The following is a 23,105-nucleotide window of genomic DNA, read 5'->3' as shown; positions in this document are numbered from 1 at the left end:
ATCATATACATGTTTTGCCTTTCACTAATTCCTATGCATATGTTCTTCTTCTTATCCTACAATGACCCTTTGAAACTCCCAAAGCACCCTACTTCACCCCTAGCTCAGGATGTCTTTACCCATGTTCCTTTTCCATCTCTGAACCTCTTGTGCATGTGGGGTCTCGGACTCTCTCATGTATGGAAGTTTCCATACATATATATGGTATTAAATTTAGTTACTGTCTCTTGCTAATCTGTCTCACGTCTATTTGGTTATTAGACCAGCCAGAAGAACCTCAAGGATAGAAAAAAGTTTGTTCCTCCTTCATGGTGCCGATGTTAATTTCTTAATTTGGATAACTGTATAATGGTTAGTTAATGTTGGTGGACATTCATGATGGATAAATGGGAACTCTGGACCATTTTTGCAATTTTTCTTTAAGTCTAAAATATTTCAAAATAAAAAGTTAAAAGAAAAACAGCTTTAACTGTTTGAGAATTTAAAATTACACAGGCATTTTATAGCAGGAATTATTAATCACAGAAGATACAGGAATAAGGTACAACTATTATAGAGTCAAGTTTGGGAAAACTAAAGAAACAGGAACAATTTGAGAATTTAACCATAAATGGAGAAGGATGGAAAATTCTTCTGAACAAGAATGCTGGCTCTGTTCAGACATTTCCTGTTCTGTATGCTAAGCACATCCCCTGAAGAATGCAGCACCCATTGACCACTGGCTTTATATACAAGCACTGCTAACAAGAGCTTCTCACAGCAGTTCTACTTATTTCAAGTCATATGGTTTTAAAAGAACTCTTTAAAATATTCACAAGTAGGTACCGGTCCAATGGCTTTTTAGTTAAAATTGTTTTTCTCATTTCTAAAAGTCACATTCTACTAACAACAACCCAGGAGAATCTTCGAAGAAAAAAAAATACTTTTTGGAGTATATACACATAAGTGGACTCACACATGTGTCTTTAGGCATGTGCAGGACTATATATATATATGTACAGGAACATATACATACATATGTGCATACATGAAACAGGATGGAATCTGTGAAATCATTGCCAAGTTGATACCAAGGTATAGAAAATAGCATGAAATTTGTTATGTATATTTAAAATGATAAAACACTTCATTCTCTTTGCATATTTAAGCCTAAGGGAGGGATACGTGAACTCTAAACCTACAAAGCAATGAAGAATTTATACAACATTGCCAGTAAGGGTACACATGGCTGCAGTCCCTTTGGCAGGCAATTTGGCAATATCCATCAAATCTCAAATACATGCTTTGACCCAGCAATCCTACCTATAGGAATTAGAAATATGAGTATAAAATTTTGTACAGGCTTATTCATTGTAGCATTGTAATAGCAAAAGACTATAAAAAACTAAGGTGTGGCATCGATAGAGTAGATTTTAATTGCAGTTGGGATATGCGATCCTTTTCCCCTTGCCTTTCCTCTCAAATTCCAATGTATCATCTTCCTTCAGGTCCTTGTTTTAAATTTCTCTATCTATTGGACTCTTCTTCTAAGCCTACAAGCAACCCAGTCTCTCTCACTCTGAGTACTTTTCCCTTCACCCTGCCAACTCAAGTTATCCTTTTTCTCCCCTCCCACTATGACACCTTTCTTGAGTAATCTATACTTTGTTTCCTTCTTTCATGAATCACATTCACTTTTGTTATAAGCCCTACAATTTAAAAATGCTTAAACATACACCTACAAATTCAGTCCTCATCCTACTTGACTTCATACCTGCTGACCCTGCTAAAAACTCCTTCCGCTCTAAAACTCTATTGTCCCTTGACTGCCAGGGCTGCAGTCTCTTATGGTCTCTCCTCTCTGCTATTACGACCCTGCCAATGCCCTTCTCTCCCTGTACATCTTCTGCTTCTCTATTCCAGGCTGCCCCTCCATCCCCAGCCCATGAGAATGCTGCATGAGGAAGCATCAGGCTCCGACACCCTATGTCTGGTGCCTTTCCTTGGGAAAGCCCTCATCACTCTGTTCAGGATCCAACACCCCTAAGCCACGCTGCTCTGATGTCCTTCACACTGCTGGGGTTCTGATTGTCTACAATTGGCTATCCCCACATGGATGGATACCCTCCTAACCTTGCTTGGGTTGTGATACCTACCCACCCTGTAGGTATCTGCCTTATCTAGGAGCTTTAGGACTGAAATGTGCAGAAAGAAAAGAAGGGCAGATAATACAATACTATACCATCTTAATAATCACAGCTTTATAGTAAGACATGATATCTAGGTGAGCAAGTCCTTATTCTTACTGTTCTTCTTCAGGACTGTCTTGGGTGATTCTTGACCTTTTGTTCTTCAACTCCTTTATTTGCAGCTTGTTCATGCATGTAATTCAGTTGGATGAACAACCCTATCTAACATTTTGGCACTTTTATAATAGATTTTTAACAGAACACTTTTGGTTATTTAACATAAGTAGTTGCTTTTTATCAATTTCACTAGAAGCCTTCTAGCAAAAACTTCCTATTAATGATGCAATACACAACTTTTCTGCTTTCCGCCTTGAGCTGATCTCTAAACTAGATTGAAGACCATCAACAGAACATCAAATGAGGTTTCAAGTAAGCTGTGACATTTAGAATGCCTTGAAAGAAGGTATTTCTACTGGTGGTAACCTAAGCAAGGTACAAATATGTATGTGGGAAAAAGACAAAGAAAAGCATTTGGATGCAGAGATCTGGAATTCAGGGAAGAGGTCAAGGTCAGAGATGCAAATTTGTGAACACTGACGTGTGGATGGCATTTACAGGCATGGAACTTGAGCAACCTAGACTAAGCAGAGAGGAGGGTTGAGCTTTAAGCCCTGGAGAACTCAAACCAGCAATAGAGAAGGAGCAGTGAAGCAAAACAGTGGGTGTCCTGGGAGCAAAGTAAATAAAAGCATTTCCAGAAGCCCAGAAAGTATTCAAATGTGTCAAATGCTATTACAAGTTAGGGTGAGAAATGAGAAATTCCCATTAAGATTTGGAAAGATGGATGCTTTTGGTAACTCTAGGAAAAGAGACATCAGTGAAATAGATAGGACTAAAAGTCTCAGAGGAGTGGGATGAAGAGAAAACAATTGTTCCTCAAACATGCCAAAGTTTGTCCCCACCTCAGAGCCTTTACAGATGCTATTTGATCATCCTGAAATACCTATTCCTCCAGACCTTTCCATGCATGTGTATGTCCCTCATATGTCAAGGTACAAGTCACCTCCTCTCAAAGGCCTTCCTTCATCATTCTAAAATAAGCACCCCTCACTACTAATTACTCTATCCACTTACCTTGCTTTCTTTAAATAGTACATAACAATACTTAAAAATTTCCTTTATTTCTTTACTTGTTTGTTGATCTCCCCAAGAATATGATAAATGAAGGAATAATGTACAAATACTTCTTTTTAAGGATAACTTGTACATTTTTCTAGGTGCATCATTCCTGGCAGATTTTCCAGTACCTAAAGATATAAATTTATTGACTACAGCTCTCATACAGTGAGAAATTTGCTATATAGCAACAAAGATGGTCTATAACTTTACAATCATGGGCAAATCCCCTTTACTGCCATTCTACTGCCAGTTTCTTATAGCTATGTTTCCTTGATTATAACCCAACACATGGTTTTCTCACAGAATACTTCACCTTAACTTTATTTCACAGAAAAATTATACTGGTAAAATTCATATTGATTATAATTCTCACCTTCTATTTTTTTTTTATAATGAAGGCAAAGCATGTCCTAAAGATAGCTAGGTCATCCCCAAAGTTCTCAGAGAAATGAAAGTTGTAGAATACATTAGAGATATTCTAATCCAGTTCTTGTCACACATGGAAAACAAGACTAAGTGGATACATGTGCCTCAGTCCACAAGTGAACTCAAAACCCGACTCCCAGCCTTTTGTAAAGACAGAGAAAGACATCTGGTTAATAAGAAGGGCTTAGGTAATTGATATACTATGTCCTAATTATTTGACATAATTTACAATCTGGACTTCTGCCATTCTGAAATGTACCACTCTATCCCTGGAAATCCTTATCTGTTGAGCCTTTATCTCATTTTCTGGTGGCTTCATTTCCAAAGTAGAGTAAGCCAGGATTTTATTTTAGAAACCCTCTGGGGAGTACTTGCCTTAGTGTCTCTGGGAGGGGACACACACATACAAAACACCTATGCTTAAGTCTGTATTAAGAATCTGTTAATCAGTTTATAACCTGCCAGCATAGCTCTGTCACAGCATGTCACAAGGAATTATAATAATCTCTTACAGTGCCTTCTTGTATAGTAATTTAAAATATTGTTACTGTATGGTATACATTTTTGAGGTACTAAAAGTGTCCTTCCTACTTAATTTTGTTTTGGAAAAGGGACACAGCAAGTAGGTGATCAGAGATAAGCATTTTGCAAGATTTATTAAACCTAGAGGCAGGCTAAAAAAGCCAATGTGGCCATAGGAGTAAAGAACGGGAGAGTTCCCTGGGGCATCACTGTGGACAGATCCTGAGCAGCTGCATGATTAGCTTCTAGTAAATTAAGCAAAAGGAAAAGAGAAGGGAAAAAGGTGAGATCCATCTTATTGTTAAACACACTTTTCAAGGGGAGAAAAGCTATAAAATATTTATCAACTGCTTACTGTTTTGAGCACATTTCAAAGTTCAATGGAATGATTCTAAATGCCTCTATCCATAGCTGAGAAATAGACCATTTATATTATCCTAAAAGAGTCTAACATCTAAAACAAATTCATTTAACAAACATGTTCTGAATGGCCACTATAAGCTAGGTACTTTTCTAAGTGCTAAGGATACAGCAATAGATAAACTGCAAGGATTTTATGTTCTTAGTGGAGAGAAACAAAGTCAATAAGTAAATGACTTAGTATTTTACAAGTATCCTAAAAGCCATCTTCAAGTACTTAGACCATGATAAGTACTTTGGAGAAAAAGAGCAAGAAAAGAAGGTAAGATATAAGTAACTCATATGTATTCATCTGTAGGTAGTAGCCTGTTTATTTTATGACAGAGTAGATTTTATAATGTAACAGGGTTCTTTTACAAACAACATTCTCTTTATAAGTATTCCACTTTATAAGGTATAGAATATATCTCCACTCCTATAGTATATTATTTATATGTTATACTATATACTTACATATATTTATAACTTATTTGATAACTTCTTGGTCAAGAATATAATCTACAATGAATTAACATCAGGCCTTTTTAGCGAAACACAATGCACTATTGGATATTACTCTATGAGGGGTTTTGAAGAATGAACCGTTTTTGCTTTTTTTTTTAAAGTGGAGTCCTACTGAATTGTGAAGCTTCCAACAGTGAACCAAGGAATTCAGTTAGCAATGATTTTCAATTCTAAAAAACATAATTTTGATCACTCATCACCCCACCCTAAATTCATAAAATGTAGCCTAGATTAAATAGAAATTTTAGTCATTAGTATACTTAGTATATTAATCAAGATGTAACAATGGTTGGCTTGGTTTTCCTATAACTTGAAAAAGAATAGTGAAAAACTAAAACCGTGGGATGAGCTCATTTCCGATTAAAAAAAAAAAAGACAGTTTTACAACTAAAATATATACAAACTATTTTATTATTATGTTTACTACATTTTGGTTGTCTAGTCCTTCAATTTGGATCAGAAAACTTATAAAATAAAATGTCAACTGAAGACTTCAGCAGAATAAAGCTTACCTTCAGGCTGGTATGAGAACGTGGCTGACTTAATTCCTGAAATTTCCATTGCTCTGATCCAGGAGTCTCTCCGCCTTTCTGAGTATCAGGTGTAAGCAACCCATCTCCAGCAGGTAATGGGAAAAGCCCTAGTGATATAGGGCGTTCTTTTCTATTTGGAGAGGGGAGAAAAAATTAAGCATTTGTTCATTTTTAATTCTTTATTCGTCAAGACTATTAAGTAATAAGCCTGGGTTGTCATTGCTTTAGAATCATTTATACTCTTAAATAATATTGTCTGCTTATCTGAACAAGTAGACTTATCAGAGACAGGACAAAGTCTCAGGAGTTTTCATTAAACCAAAGAAATCAACTAAGAAAAGTAGTAAGAAATGGTTTAGGAAATCTTATAAGTTACTGATGAGTTCCTTGCCCAAGGAGCAGTCTGTGGTCAGCTTTTGTAGCAAAAACTAAGTTTTCACTCATGTTTAAGTTAACCCTAAGAGAACTTGGAACTTCTTTCTTTGGAAGTGACCCCAAACCCTGCTTCTAGACTTCCCAAGTCTTCACACTAATCCCTAGATGTTTACCCAGCCTTCTTCAGGGTGTGCCTTTTCTGCCTAAAGGGATATCAGCTTATGATCTAAATCAGAGCTACTGCATAAATGGTAAAAAGAGCTCAAAGGAGTTTTATCCGCTAAAGCTGGAAAGCAGTATTTTTCTACAGAACACATGTATGGGTTCCTTTCAATCACAGTTCTTAGGAGAAAACCATTGTCTGTTTTTCCAAACGTGGAGGCCAAAAAATTCTATGAAAGACTGTAGGGTTTCCAACGCTTTGTGAGAAGTTTCAACGAGAATAGTTACGATTCTAATAACAATAGAATTGCAACAAGAAACACATCCTTTATTGATGCATATAAGATTCCAAATCAAAGGGATTTTAGAGGCTGGAAACAAGCCTACTATCAGGTCATCTTGGGTCATTAACTCAGAAGTGTAGAAACTGGCAAGAAATGAGACACTAAAGGTTTCGGCCCTCCTAGAACTCCTAACTCTCTACTGGTAAGAGTGTAAGTTAGAATAGAAACACTGATTATAAATAAAAGTAGGAAAATAATCAGTTTTGCTAAATAATTCCTTTATTCTGTAAACTCATTTTTACACCAGGAAATTTAAGCCACTTTTTAAATATGCCCTCACTTAACACAAAGAGTATGCTCCCGCATTCCTAACAACAATCAGAAAGAATTAGTAAAAGTGTCAAAAAACTTTCTTAAAGATTAGGTGAAGCAAAAGGGTTGAGAGACTGCATTTTATTAAAGTTATATGCACAATAAAATAAAACAGGATTTTTCTCTATCAGAGTTCATTATTCATCACTTCTTCGACATTTAAGAGCACTTTTCCTATTTCATTCGAATTCAAGTAGACAGTACAATAAAAGACTAGATTTTAATACCAAAACCAAGTATGTGACTACAAGCTGCCAAAACAACCAAATGACAAAAATTAAAGTAACTAGTCAACTATTTTGTTTATGCCACTTATTCCCAAATGCTGGTACAGCAATAAAGTTTTCGTAAGTCCATGGCAAAAAGAGGCATTATTTATTATATCCTTATTGGATAATATAGTATGTATTGTACACATATACCTTTCCATATATCATAGAATCCGTTCTTTCTTGAGAATGACCCTTTTCTACATCTTCTCTGCTTCTTTGATTTTAAAATGCCCTTTTCTTTCATCAAATGATAGTGACAGTGATTGAAAGTGAATTTTTTTTTAATGTCCATACTTGGCAAAATAAAAAGTTGTTGCCCTGATGTTTATCCGTCAATTTGGGGGAAACATATTTTGGGGACTGAAAATCTAAGGTTCTACGAGCTACTAGATGACTTATTTAACATATCTTAAATGATTTAAGCAGAAATTTAATTGATAGAGTTTAATGTAAAGCTCTCTAACCCTAAATGCAAAGATAATCAGGAAGATAATGCAGACTTCATGTGAATTGTCACACTGGTAACAATAATCAAAATACAGGCCAGTCATTAGAATTATCTTCCTATATAAATGTCAACATATTCATTTTCACACATATCAAAAACTGAGGAAGTGTAAAACTGTTAAGGGAAGAAGTCTGCTGTGGATCCAAGTTTGACTTTTCTACTGTTAACTAAATCTACAATCCAAAATACAAGTAGAATTCACATCTCTATCTGGCTTTCATTAATCATTCCAAAACTGCTCTACAGGAAACTTTTCTTCAGAGACTGGCAGCTATCAAGAGGGTAAATGACGCTCTGGGTTTTGTTGTCCCAATTCTAGAAAAATAATCTTACTACATACATCTCTTCTCATTTTACTGGTAAGTTACATAAGAGTTAGGGGGAGGGAGAAGGACATGTAATTATGCAAGTAAGCTAGAATCCTACTTGTGAATGAATAGAAACCCTAAAAGGTGAACAGTAGTCTTGTACTATGTTGATATGCATGTTTTGTACTCTATGTATTAAATGCTTCAGTAAAACTCACAGAGGAAACTAAAGAATGGGACAAAATATCAATTGGCAGAGTTAAACCTCAGGTGTTCCAATATGCTATTACTGCCTAGAAATGAAGCTATTATTAACTATCAGAATTCTTGTCATGTTCTTTTTTAAAGTATCTTAGTTCCACACATTCATTTTTTATTTGGCTATTTAAATGAATAAATAATTTCACAAATATGTTTTGGCTATATTTACATTTAAATTAAATAATCATTAATAAATTTACTATATTATAAAATACGGGCAGTAAAAAAATATTACATTTGTTCAACACCACGTAGCAAGAACTGAAATGATGATTTATTTACATTATCTCATTAATCCTCATAAGGAAATAGGGATTATTTTCCCAGTTTTCTGATTAGGAAGAGCAATGCTCAGAGACTTAGGCATTAGTAATGGGCAGAGATGAGCTTCAAAGTCAGACCTGTTAGACTCGAAGGCTCATGTTCTTTCTTTAGAACTATCTATTTCTTGAGAACTTAATCTTAATATTGAAGACTTTGATATCTTTATTCAATCAGATTAACAGCAACTTTTCTGTCAAGAAACTTTTTGAATTTAATCATAAGTTATTTTATCAATAAAACAGCTGGAGCTGAAACAGTTCTGCTAAAAATGGTGTAAATATAAGTAACTATGAAAATTACTTATGTGTTTAAATTGCTATATATCATGTAACTGATTAAATACAAACCACTCAATGGGGTAATAAGAACCTGAGAGGAGGAAACTTAGGCACAGAGAAATTAAGCAATTTGCCCAAGGTCCTAAAGCCCACATGTGACAGGGCACGTGTACCCAGGAAGTCCAACTCCAAAGCCTCTTGTCCACCTCACAATGGGACACTGCCTTCTCAAAGAGAACCAACACCTAAGACAACCCTTTAAAATTTGCCTTATTTTAATATTCTGCATATTCTTGAGGTAAGGTTATTTTTAATTTCCTAAAAACCTATGTACATATACATACTACAAATCTTTTATGTGCTAAAATATATTCAAGTTATAAAAATAAGTAAAGAAAATAAATGACCAAGTATCTAGCTTTAAACCATAAAATTTAATTTCTGGGCCTTAAACTAATGTTGAACATTAACTGATGTATGAATTAAAAAGAACACATTGAGGGAATTTACTATTTCATCTTAATTCATATAAATCCACAATTAGGAATTGAGTATTTTAAATAAACATTTAAATAGTAAAAGCTATACATTATGAACCTTCATTGAAAACCATGCACAAAGCAGAAATATGAACAAACCAGATACTTTTAGTATGAGTTAGAAAACAAAAGAAACCCAAATCTTAAACCTCTAAAATGTAAAGACAGTTCTTATAGAGAACAAGTAGAGTGAACAGCAGAAAAGCTACAGAGATTAATGACTACCCCCACAAGCAGGAATGAATATTTGTCACCCAAGTCTACAAAGAAAGGGCAACATCTGACAAAACAATAGTGAATAGGCTTTGTAAAGCTTTCACCACTTTGATGTGTAAATGATGGGGGAAAAATGCATTCCTTGCCCTAAAAAGTTAAAATCCTTTCATTCTACAATATATTTTGTTTTAGGAGGAAAATATTTGTCAGTTCCCATGAGCTGCTTTCAAAAATTGCAAAAAAGAGAAAAAAGAAGAAGAAAAAAAAAAGCTTGAACCTATATCAGTCAAAAGATAATTGAACAAAATTAACATTTCCATCCTGTGTCTGATAACTGCAAGTCCCAGCACAAAAGATATTTGCCTCTAAGTACTCGGATGCTAAACCAGAGGTTGTATAAACTTGGACCCGGTGCCCTACTCTGGCTCTCTCTTCACTCTTTGAACACTCTGCTGAAAACAAGACCACACTGACCTTGTACTTGTGTACAATATGAAAATCCTTTTCCTAAGTCCATGGTTTCCAAACACAAAGCCGCATCCCTAAGTGATGGCCTATAAATGACTATAAATAAAAATAGAAATCCTAGCCTCAGGCCATTTTCCATTGTTTCAATCTTCAACAGAAACGGTTACAGAGCAGACCCAAGAAGCTAAAAATCTGAGAAAAACCAACTAAACAGGGGCTTCTAAGAGAAACTAGAGTACCTGAGTATCCTTGGTAGGTTCTGCGTCAGAGCTGGCACACCGGTAGAAATAGAAAAGTGCACAAGCAGCAAAACAGAGAGAGATACTAAGATAGCAGAATTAATGACCACCGCCCCGCCAACAAAGCCAAACACAAACAGCAGCATGCATCCAGGACTCATGGCGCTGTGCTGGCATGGTGAAACGCCCGAACCAGGAGGCCTACACGGGGGCCAAAAGGGTATCTTTGTAGTGAGGATCTGTCATTCAGCTGCTGCCACAAAAACAATGCCATCAGCAGCAGCTTTCCACTCCATCCTGCAGCAGCTCTGAAGCGATGACGTCATCGCCACCGCGCTCTCCCCACCTCATAACCATAGCTCTGCTGCCCCTAGCTTTTATGCAGCAATCCTGAGCACAGCCAGCCTATTAACTATGTTCCTATCCACTAAGAGTCCTGGCGTAACTCATTGGCTACAATGCTTGGAGATCTACATAATTTATTCACACTCTTATATTAAACAGAAGTCTCACTAAACCCTTTCTAAACCTGCCTCTCTGTAACAAAAAGGACCAGGAGAAATGAAAAATTGTCAGCGTTCCCACGAATCAGAAAAATTTAAACCTAATGTAATCTCCATTAAGTATTACAAAACAATCAAAATATCTCGATATGCTGCATATTTATACAACACAGCTCACAATTTACCTTTTCAATAGTGAAGGCTGTTTCTATTTTTCTATGCTATTCTCTCCTATAGCATTCCAACCACAGTAGAGAGCTTTTGAATCAGCCTAACTATTGTTCCAGGATTAAAGAACAGAGAGAAACAGAAACAGACAATTTATTTTGCTTTTTCTCAAGGCAAAATGTATAACAAAGCTTACCTAATTCTACTATGAGCTGTGGACTCTAGTTGATCACTCCCTGAGAGCTGATGAAGTTTTGTTCTTTCTAAGTGTTCCATATAATTATGGATCATCTATTTTGAAGAAAAAAAACACACACACACAAAATTTTAAGATTAAAACATAGTGTTTTAACAAGGGAAACATTTTTGTATAAATTTCTTATTTATCAGATTACTCATAATTCCATGTAAAAGAACATTAAGGATGAAATTTTTTTAATGACAAAGAAATATGCAAAAACTTTATACATTTAATGATGTTGGTATCCATAAAAGTGTCCAACATGTTGCTTAGCATAGCAAAAAACTTTTTTTTACAATATATGATGCCATTAAATGATGTAACTTTGACATAAATAACACAAACTAGGAGACAGACACTAGGAAGGAGGTGAGCAGAGAAACTGGTTAAAGATGACTGGTTAAAAATACTAGAAGACATTTGAGAAATCCGTTCACTAAAACGGGAAACAAAGAAATTAACATGAAAGGTGAGAAGAAACTGACAAGGAAAAAAAATGCAGAGATGTCCTCAGAAGAGCTTTCAGCCGTAAGATTTTTAACAAAACCATACCCGTATGTGATCTTTTCCATTTTACAAAGGATTCACAGAGTAAACACCACTTTCAATTTAGCTAAATACCAAGATGTTTATTTCTGTCTACAAATTTAGTTGAAAGAATGCTAAAATATTCTCTCCTTTGTTTGATTGCTAATTTACTAGTATCATTACTTAATATAATTACTCGTAATAGTAAATTAAAACAAATGAAGAATCAAAACACTGTGATTTTGAGTCTTAGATAAGAAACCATGATAGACAACCTGAACACAAAAGTGAAAACTTCAATATCAAGTATATAAACTGCCAAGATATTCTACTGCCCTATTTGACTCATGGTAATCTTTTATCATATCAATATTTTAATAAATATTCATAATGGTAGTTCCACTTTTAAGAAACCTAAATTTGGCATTAAAACATGTAAAATGTAGCAAATTTTAATCATATAAAGTCAAAAAGCCTTTGCTAGATACTAATGTGATATGAATAAAAAGAAATGAATTTAAAAGGTGTGTTAGAAAATTAAAAGAATGTAGATATCAAGAGTAAGCAAAAAAAGGCTGATGTCTTTCTTGGGAATAATCCTTGAATTGTTAAAATTGTAGCGTGTAATAGCTTTGGAAGTTTCTAAACTTTAGCTGTATGAAGGTGGGTTTCAATCTTCATTACTCAAATATTGACTGCAGCACATTAAAAAGATAACTATTGAAAGAAAACATTTTAAACAAAATTTTAAAATTTATTTTTCAAAAGCATGCTTTTGCTGTAAAAATACTTCTTGGCATTCATGTACAATAAGAAATACGTAAATCAATTTGAAAGTGTTATTTATTTCAAATAAACAAAAAGCTGAACTCTGATGCATGAATTTAAGATAAGTAATTCTATCAAATCAAACATCATAAAATAATCAGGTTGTTCTTCACTTAAGACTAATCCAAACAAGAAATGTATCAGGCAAAGGAAAAATGAATATAGAATCACATGGATATGGAATATATTTTTATAACTTTCAAATTTACATGCTTTTTATTTTAAATTTACAGATTTTCTCTTTACCAGCACTTAAAGGACAGTTTTGCAGAAATACAGTTTCTGTCTTTGTGTCAGCAAGCTACAAATAATGAGCTGTTTTCTTCTTGCATCATCAAGGACTTTAAGAAAAAAATTTAAATGAGACTAACATAACAAAGTGATAGTTGGGCCAAATAGATATCAATTTATATTGTAAAAAGGTTTTAGAAAACCTAAGTTGAATTCTTACGTAAGCATATAAAATTGATTAGTTCAAATGGAAGAACCTGCTTCCTTAAGCATTCATATGGAGAAAACAGAAATCTCCCCTAGATGCTTTTATAGTAATCTACTTATTCGACATAGAAAAATATACATAAATAAAATGCAAAGATAGAATTAGTTTTATTCCCACAAATGGTCCACCTTTAGATTGATTCTTGTCAATTAAATAAAAAAAATTAATTTAGGAAATGTTGAATTCTACTTCTTCAAATGACTGATCCCAAGTAATATCAGATATAGTATTCTGAAATTCCAAAATGGTCTGTGTAATTTAATTGGTTCCAACCAAACTAAACTATCACTTAACAGGAAAGAATAACAACAAAATGGCAACTAACATTTACTGTGTACCAACTATAAGTCAGCCAGTGCATTTACAGCCATTGTTTCATTTAATCCTCACAACAATATTACAATAGCTTAAGGAGGTTAAAATAATTTGCCCAATTTGACCAGCTGGTTAATAATCAACTGTGTTCTAGTTGGCTTTGGGGCCAGAACTCAGGTCCCTCTGATTCAGTCATCCATCATCCGAACAGGTAAACATTATAGGACTCATGTTGTATCTGGCCTCTCAGTCAATTCTCTAGGCTGGCAATAAGCTCATTGTCCTTTCTTCCTCGCACCCACGAGAAAATCCCACACCCTAAAGCATTTCCTGACATCTGAAATAAAATATGCACGATATCCTATAAATGCACAAAAAAGTGAAAAAGATTAATTGTACAATAAAAAATTAAAATTTAATTACAGGGCTTCATAATGTAGTTCTGATTTAAAAAAAAAAAAAAAGTGAGAGGGACGGCAGGATCAGTGTTGCTAGACAGAAGAGAGGGAAGAGTAAAATAGGACATGCTTTAGATGATCTGCTATTGGGTCAGCCAGCCCCACACTTCCTTATCTCAGAACTGCAATTCTCAATTTTCTAAGGTATGCACATTAATTCACACATATTCAGGAGTCAATTCAGCAAGCAACAGCTGGAGTCAGGAAGAAGGATCCCAGGCACACTGTGTGGAAAGTCCCAACTCCTCTACCACCTAGAAAAATCTTCACAGCAGAGGTTGACTGCCAACTTTGGCTAAAACTGAAATGAAGTCATGGATCCCTTTAATCATGTAGGCCTTGAATCCTTCCATATGCAAACCAAGAATCATATATTTGTATCCACAAAACCACTATTCTTAAATTGGTGAGATGCCATAAAGCAAAGAGGCACAGAAAATTTTCTAGTGCATTTTTATCACCCATAACCTGAAAGCATTACTGAAAATTCAGGCAATGGAATCAGACAGACCTAGGTTCAAATCCAGTCACATCACATACTAGCATGGGATTTGGGACAAATCACTTTATATTCTTTCTAAACTTAAATCTCTAAAAGGGGGATAGATGATAGAGAGTGGTTAGAGGATAAAACAGGAATGCATTTAAACACTCCCTAATGTAAGCTCATGGTTCAAGTTTTTGGTGATTAATATTAAGAGTATATATACATGTAGCCCAAGTGCCTCATGATTACTTGATGTTTATATTTCCTCCAATGCCCTTTTAGACATGTCTTTTAAGCAAATTCAATAATGTGTAAAAAAATTTAGAATTGATTAGAGAAGTTATTCACATTACAAAAAGAGCCATAGCAGATTTTTGTGCCTATAAAAAGATTACCTTAGTTGAAATAGTGAAAAAATGAAGGTCAAATCTTTCATACTTCCTTTCCCTGAAGGTTTCCAGAATTTACCTTTAAAGGACACCTCGTTCTTTAGCATTGGATAGCTATTTATAACTGCTAATTGGCATTTCTCATACAGATGTATAAACACAGAAAAATGTGGGCTAGAGTAAAACAAACCCACATTTCAAAGCAGCTATATCTGTGTTACATAAACCTTCCTTGAGGAAAGCAAAATAAAGGGAGCCTATCAGGGCAGAGGACAAAAAGCAGCTCGTGACTGAGGGAGGGATCCTATGAAAACAGCTGCGGTGCTATGTGAAATCAGCCTTGGTTACTGCACAGGCCCAGCTCTCTGAATATGTATTTAAAATTTTTTCTGAAATCTTTTTTTCTTCCTGGACTGTGCTTCTCTGAAAGAATAAAACAGAAAATTATTATTTTTTCATTTGAAGATGTCAGTTTGTTTTTTCTGTGAAACATTACTTCTGTTAAATAAACATTTGAGAAAAAATATGAAATTTCACTTTATATTGATTTTTCAAGAATGCACATATTTTATATATACCTCAATTAAACACATCCTAATTTAATAATCCTCAATTATTACAAAGGTTAGAACTTCAATAAAAACAAAAAGATTATTCATCACTATCAATGATTTATGTATATGTCAATTATATATTCTCCCAAACATATTTATAATTATAGCATTGATAAGCATTGTGTTTACTATCAATAAACACAATGTACAGGGCATTGTTCAGTCGATGAAATAAATGGTGTAAAAAGAACTAACAATAGGCTTTTAACAATCAATTGTTTTTAAGTCTTAATATCCACCAACTGCCATCTTATTTTTCACATACTGAAAAGGCTGCTGTGAAGCTGTTTCTGCCTTCCCAGAGCTCTTTGGTTCCAGCCCTCCGTCGCCAATCTTTTCCCTCTGCCACTGAATTTCAAAGCCAGTAATAATCAAATCTCATATGTCAGGAAGAAATTCCAACCCCTCCCCAAGAAAATGTTAAGCACATTATTCCAAAGAAAGTGAAACAGAGTGCAGTGTGGTTTTATCTCCCTTAAAAGCAAAATATAGGTCTCTACCAGAGACAGGTTACCAGATAACAGAAATTAGTGAAAGAAAAATTAGTGAAGACAGGAACCATCTGTATCCTGGGAGAGATTGGACTAGAAAGGGAAAAAGAAAGGAATTATATTTTTCTTATAACAAATAATGCATGCATCTATGAAAATTCTACATATTTAGGTATGTGAACCTCAGACAAAATGGTCTGTGTAATTTAATTGGTTCCAACCAAACTAAACTATCACTTAACAGGAAAGAATAACAACAAAATGGCAACTAACATTTACTGTGTACCAACTATAAGTCAGCCAGTGCATTTACAGCCATTGTTTCATTTAATCCTCACAACAATATTACAATAGCTTAAGGAGGTTAAAATAATTTGCCCAATTTGACCAGCTGGTTAATAATCAACTGTGTTCTAGTTGGCTTTGGGGCCAGAACTCAGGTCCCTCTGATTCAGTCATCCATCATCCGAACAGGTAAACATTATAGGACTCATGTTGTATCTGGCTTCTCAGTCAATTCTCTAGGCTGGCAATAAGCTCATTGTCCTTTCTTCCTCGCACCCACAAGAAAATCCCACACCCTAAAGCATTTCCTGACATCTGAAATAAAATATGCACGATATCCTATAAATGCACAAAAAAGTGAAAAAGATTAATTGTACAATAAAAAATTAAAATTTAATTACAGGGCTTCATAATGTAGTTCTGATTTAAAAAAAAAAAAGTGAGAGGGACGGCAGGATCAGTGTTGCTAGACAGAAGAGAGGGAAGAGTAAAATAGGACATGCTTTAGATGATCTGCTATTGGGTCAGCCAGCCCCACACTTCCTTATCTCAGAACTGCAATTCTCAATTTTCTAAGGTATGCACATTAATTCACACATATTCAGGAGTCAATTCAGCAAGCAACAGCTGGAGTCAGGAAGAAGGATCCCAGGCACACTGTGTGGAAAGTCCCAACTCCTCTACCACCTAGAAAAATCTTAGCAGAGGTTGACTGCCAACTTTGGCTAAAACTGAAATGAAGTCATGGATCCCTTTAATCATGTAGGCCTTGAATCCTTCCATATGCAACCCAAGAATCATATATTTGTATCCACAAAACCACTATTCTTAAATTGGTGAGATGCCATAAAGCAAAGAGGCACAGAAAATTTCCTAGTGCATTTTTATCACCCATAACCTGAAAGCATTACTGAAAATTCAGGCAATGGAATCAGACAGACCTAGGTTCAAATCCAGTCACATCACATACTAGCATGGGATTTGGGACAAATCACTTTATATTCTTTCTAAACTTAAATCTCTAAAAGGGGGATAGATGATAGAGAGTGGTTAGAGGATAAAACAGGAATGCATTTAAACACTCCCTAATGTAAGCTCATGGTTCAAGTTTTTGGTGATTAATATTAAGAGTATATATACATGTAGCCCAAGTGCCTCATGATTACTTGATGTTTATATTTCCTCCAATGCCCTTTTAGACATGTCTTTTAAGCAAATTCAATAATGTGTAAAAAAATTTAGAATTGATTAGAGAAGTTATTCACATTACAAAAAGAGCCATAGCAGATTTTTGTGCCTATAAAAAGATTACCTTAGTTGAAATAGTGAAAAAATGAAGGTCAAATCTTTCATACTTCCTTTCCCTGAAGGTTTCCAGAATTTACCTTTAAAGGACACCTCGTTCTTTAGCATTGGATAGCTATTTATAACTGCTAATTGGCATTTCTCATACAGATGTATAAACACAGAAAAATGTGGGCTAGAGTAAAACAAACCCACATTTCAAAGCAGCTATATCTGTGTTACATAAACCTTCCTTGAGGAAAGCAAAATAAAGGGAGCCTATCAGGGCAGAGGACAAAAAGCAGCTCGTGACTGAGGGAGGGATCCTATGAAAACAGCTGCGGTGCTATGTGAAATCAGCCTTGGTTACTGCACAGGCCCAGCTCTCTGAATATGTATTTAAAATTTTTTCTGAAATCTTTTTTTCTTCCTGGACTGTGCTTCTCTGAAAGAATAAAACAGAAAATTATTATTTTTTCATTTGAAGATGTCAGTTTGTTTTTTCTGTGAAACATTACTTCTGTTAAATAAACATTTGAGAAAAAATATGAAATTTCACTTTATATTGATTTTTCAAGAATGCACATATTTTATATATACCTCAATTAAACACATCCTAATTTAATAATCCTCAATTATTACAAAGGTTAGAACTTCAATAAAAACAAAAAGATTATTCATCACTATCAATGATTTATGTATATGTCAATTATATATTCTCCCAAACATATTTATAATTATAGCATTGATAAGCATTGTGTTTACTATCAATAAACACAATGTACAGGGCATTGTTCAGTCGATGAAATAAATGGTGTAAAAAGAACTAACAATAGGCTTTTAACAATCAATTGTTTTTAAGTCTTAATATCCACCAACTGCCATCTTATTTTTCACATACTGAAAAGGCTGCTGTGAAGCTGTTTCTGCCTTCCCAGAGCTCTTTGGTTCCAGCCCTCCGTCGCCAATCTTTTCCCTCTGCCACTGAATTTCAAAGCCAGTAATAATCAAATCTCATATGTCAGGAAGAAATTCCAACCCCTCCCCAAGAAAATGTTAAGCACATTAGTCCAAAGAAAGTGAAACAGAGTGCAGTGTGGTTTTATCTCCCTTAAAAGCAAAATATAGGTCTCTACCAGAGACAGGTTACCAGATAACAGAAATTAGTGAAAGAAAAATTAGTGAAGACAGGAACCATCTGTATCCTGGGAGAGATTGGACTAGAAAGGGAAAAAGAAAGGAATTATATTTTTCTTATAACAAATAATGCATGCATCTATGAAAATTCTACATATTTAGGTATGTGAACCTCAGACTTATCATGATACACAGAAACAATTTTCACATTAAGAAGACAGAAACAAAAGCAACTAATGAAAGGCTGACAAAGAATCATAAAAAGGGTTTTGAAAAAACCCTCAAGTACATTTTCTGATTTGCTTTCGAGAGATTATGTGCTGGAGTTGTTAATTTAAAATACTGAAATTTCATGTAGAATATCTGTTTTAGAGTCATTATGATTCAACACATTATAATTTGTGTTTGTTATTTGTTATAAGCGTGATTTAAATTAACTCCTTTAAACTAGATCATAAATGTAGAGACACTACCAATCATTTACTGATTGACCAATTTCCAACTGGTAACAAAATAAATTAAATTCTCTCATATTAACATCATGTACACTTTTTATTATGCACACATAAGTTTTTACTTAGCCGGCCAAAGAAACCATTGGAATTGTCTTAAAAATTACATTATTTTGTGGCACACTCATTCACCAAATGAAAATTCCAAATAAAAAAACATTAAAAGTCAACATTTGTTAATTAGATAAATGCTACATGGAATTTAATGTTTTCTGAAAATAATCCCCAAGAAAAATTAATAAAATAATCCCCAAAGAAATATTAAGACATATTTTTTGAGGTTAATTTCTTTGTCTCAATATTAGCATGGTAAGATCCCAGAAACCTACCTCAGTATGTCTTTGATGTAATGCATTATATTCCTTCTTCAATTCTGCTTCTCTTTCTTCAAGTCTGCTAACTGAAAGTAAGATACATATACTTAATCAAAACAAAATATAAGAAATTTATTTGAAAATTCTACCTTAAAAATTTAGAATGGTTTATCCATAATCCTTAGCAACTTTAGGACTTGGCACTCCATGTGAAATTTTTCACAAGGCTAGTAACCTCATTTCATCATCCTTAATAAATAAAACTTTCAGAGGAGGAATAATGAAACATCAGATACAGAATTATCTCTTTCAAAAACACTTTAAATCACCTTATAGAAGTTTTAACCTGGAATTAGGACTCAAATCATTGATTTCTAACATTATTCAAGCTCTTTTTCTCTACTGAGCAGTATGTGAAAATGTCATTGTTTATAAGTACTTTTTCTGCTTCAGACCTTAATTTCAGGGACTCATCTTCTTTTATTTAGCTCCCTCTGCTGATGGAGTTTGTGAGTGGCACTGATTTGGGGGAGTGCTCACAGAGTACAATCTTATGATATTAAAAATAAATTTTAGACTGGAAAAATGTATTTTAAAAAATCTAAAAAAAAATTTAGAATGCAGGGACAGGATTTCACAGGAAAGAATGATATCAGAGAGAAGGTACAGGCCAAGCAAGACCATAAAGAAATTATAGTACTCAAGAGAGACGGTGATGTGCGTGTACTGGGCACTGTTACACAGAGAAGGGAACACAAAACTGCTGGTGGTGAGGCAGAGGTGAGGCTGGCCAGCCTGAAGGAGCCTGTACAGGCTAAGGAGCCCTGGGAGACAGTCTGCCGGGGAGAAAAGAAGCTGATGCTAGAGGAGCCTGTCAAGATACTTATTTAAGTCTGTTTGAAGGTCTGACATTAGCTGGAAATGTTCTCTTGGTTTAGAAGTCTGCTACCTGCGTGCAGGCAGGGCTGTTTGTAAGCAATAGCTTGTGACTGTGTCAGATGGCTGTTGAAGTAACTACTATGAACTATCACGGCACACACAAAAATATTTTCATATGCCTGATGTTATCGCACCAGACACCAAACGAAACATAACACGCTGCTTGCTAAACTCATCTCTGGTTTGTGTAGTTTTACTTGCCACCTTTGCTTGAATATCTTGAAAATATATCATCAACTAGAAAAACTGTAGCTCTGATTTTGATTTGTTTCTAATCAAGCCTATATGTTGGCTCACTGAAAATTTCACCAGTGAGTAAACACACACTACAGTCCCCGCAGAGCACACTATATCATATAGGCAAAGGTTGACTGAGTGAGTACATGTGCTGCTCATCTTACCCTGTGGCTGAGAGCAATAAAAAGCAAACACAGTGCAGATATGTTGGGATAAAACAATAGATATTGAAACCATAATATCTTAAACAATATCTTAAATAATAATTTTTAGTGCTGCTTCTTTGATTTATTTTAAAACAGGAAATCTGAGCAAATAGAGATATTTATTAACAATTTCACAATAAACATTTCCTGCTACTACTTGTTAATTACACTAATCTAACAGCGTAATCTTAAGACTACCAGGGTAAACCTTAACTATTTTTAATTGCATATCTGCATGAACCAAGATTTTCTTGGTATCATGCGACCCCCCTCCAAAAAAAAAAAAAAAGAAACAAAATTGAAGCTGAGGCTAATACAAATCACACCTATCATCTATAACCCTCAATTGCAAATTTGTACCCCACAGGAGAACCTTACTATTTCCATCAGCTAACTTGATGTGAATTCATAAAATAAATTTATATCACCATCACATTCACTACTAATTAATAGCTAACATTATATAGTACTTATTAGTACCTTGCACAGTCCTATGCACTTTATATAAACTAACTTATTTGAGCCTGAAATTAACCTTATGATTAAAATATTATTATATTCACTTTAGATATGAGGAAGCTGAAGCAAAGAGGAATTAAATAACTTGCCCAAAGTCACGCAGCTAATAAATGGCAAAATTAGGATTCCTAATGGAGGAGTCTGGGTCCAGAATCTATTTTTAATTATCATGTTTTACTGGCCCTCAGGAAATACTCTTTTTAATGTTTTATATATTGGAGTCTACTTTAAAATTTCACTTGGGGAAAAAAAATATAGAAGAGTGCTCTTTTCTACTTAAAACAAAAACCCTTCTGTTCTTATAGAAAACCTCGTCACATATACTTCAACCCAAAGGTATCAAAACTGCCAAGTAAAATATGTATCCAACTTTATTAATCATCATAGAAATGCATTTAAAACCAAAACACAACACTACATACCTGTCAGAATAGTGAAAATGAAGAACAAAATACACCAAATGCTGGTAAGGATGTGGAGCAACTGGAATTCTCATATACTGCTGGCAGGAGTATAAATTGGTACAACCAATCTAAAAACTATTTGGCAAGATCTAATAAGGTTGAATATTTGCCAGTCCTATGACAAACCAAGTGCATTGTTATGAAGTGTATAAACGTGTCCACCAAAAGGCATGTAAAACAATGCTCCAAGCAGCACTATTTGTAATAACCCAAGCGTGGAAACAACCCAAATATCCATCAACAGCAGAATGGATAAATATTCATGTACCAGAATACTATACAACAATGAGATAAACAAATTAACTGCAATACACAACATCATGGACAAATCTCATAAGCAGGATATTAAGGGATAGAAGAAGCAAAAAAATACATAATTCAAAGACATACAAAACTAATTTAAAACTAATCTAATGTGCTAGAAATCAGGACAGTGGTTACCTGGGGAGGAGTTAGTGACCTGATGACTTTATTGTGTGAACAGCCCCACCTCACCCTAGTCCAAACACAATGTATTCCCATTCACACACACACTTTCCTTGGCTTGAATACTCATTATTCTTTATGTTCTCTAACAGCTGCTACAAGTTCAATATATAGCACAGGATTTAAACAGACTGCTCAGAATTATTACAAACAAGCTGTGCTGATTTACCATTACAATTTATAGAGAGATAAGCAAAACTATTATCAGATTGAAGAATTATAAAAAGAAAAAAAGACAGGCATCATGGGAGGATAAATTGTAACTACTCTTTCACAAGTCGTGTTGGCAATATCTATTAAAGTAAGATAAAAGGTGTATATCCTTTGACCCAGCATTACTATTCTTACTTATCCTACAGGAAACATGCCAATGTCCAAAGATATGAAAATGGATGCCCTATGCAACATATCTTATACTAACTCCTGAATCTGTCATTAGTTGGTTGGCGAATTATGATATACAATGGACTACACTGCAGTGACTTTACTACTTCCAAGTTATGTTACCGTGCGTATATCAACCTCTCTGCATCTCAGTTTCCTTATTTATAATTGAGAAATAATGATGGCATATCAGAGCTGATATTAGGATTGAGTTAATATTTGTAAAGGGCGAATAGTGCCTGGCACACACGTTTTTCAAATACAACAGTGAAAAGTACTATTAAAAGGAATACAGTATATCTGTATGTACTAACATGGGATGGTGCCTAGAAATGAATGGAAGGATGTTGAACATATATCTGAAAATAAAAAATACAAAACAATTTACAATATGATGCCACTAAGATGTCAACAAAGCCAAAGCTGAACTGAATGTCTCTCCTAAATCTGCTCTTTCCC

At 34.5% G+C, this 23,105-nt stretch overlaps 1 protein-coding gene across 1 annotated transcript in view; it reads right to left on the bottom strand.

The window, feature by feature from the left end:
- SPAG9 (sperm associated antigen 9) overlaps window positions 1–23,105 on the bottom strand; it is a 121,319-nt gene that overhangs the window by 53,647 nt on the left and 44,567 nt on the right. The window contains 3 exon segments of the mRNA XM_011365034.2: window positions 5,732–5,882; window positions 11,226–11,320; window positions 19,427–19,497. Of these exon segments, the coding sequence (XP_011363336.1) occupies window positions 5,732–5,882; window positions 11,226–11,320; window positions 19,427–19,497 (317 nt within the window).

This window comes from Pteropus vampyrus, unplaced genomic scaffold (assembly GCF_000151845.1).
Source record: "Pteropus vampyrus isolate Shadow unplaced genomic scaffold, Pvam_2.0 Scaffold104, whole genome shotgun sequence".
NCBI lineage: Eukaryota > Metazoa > Chordata > Mammalia > Chiroptera > Pteropodidae > Pteropus > Pteropus vampyrus.
This window is presented reverse-complemented; position numbering and strand designations above follow the sequence as displayed.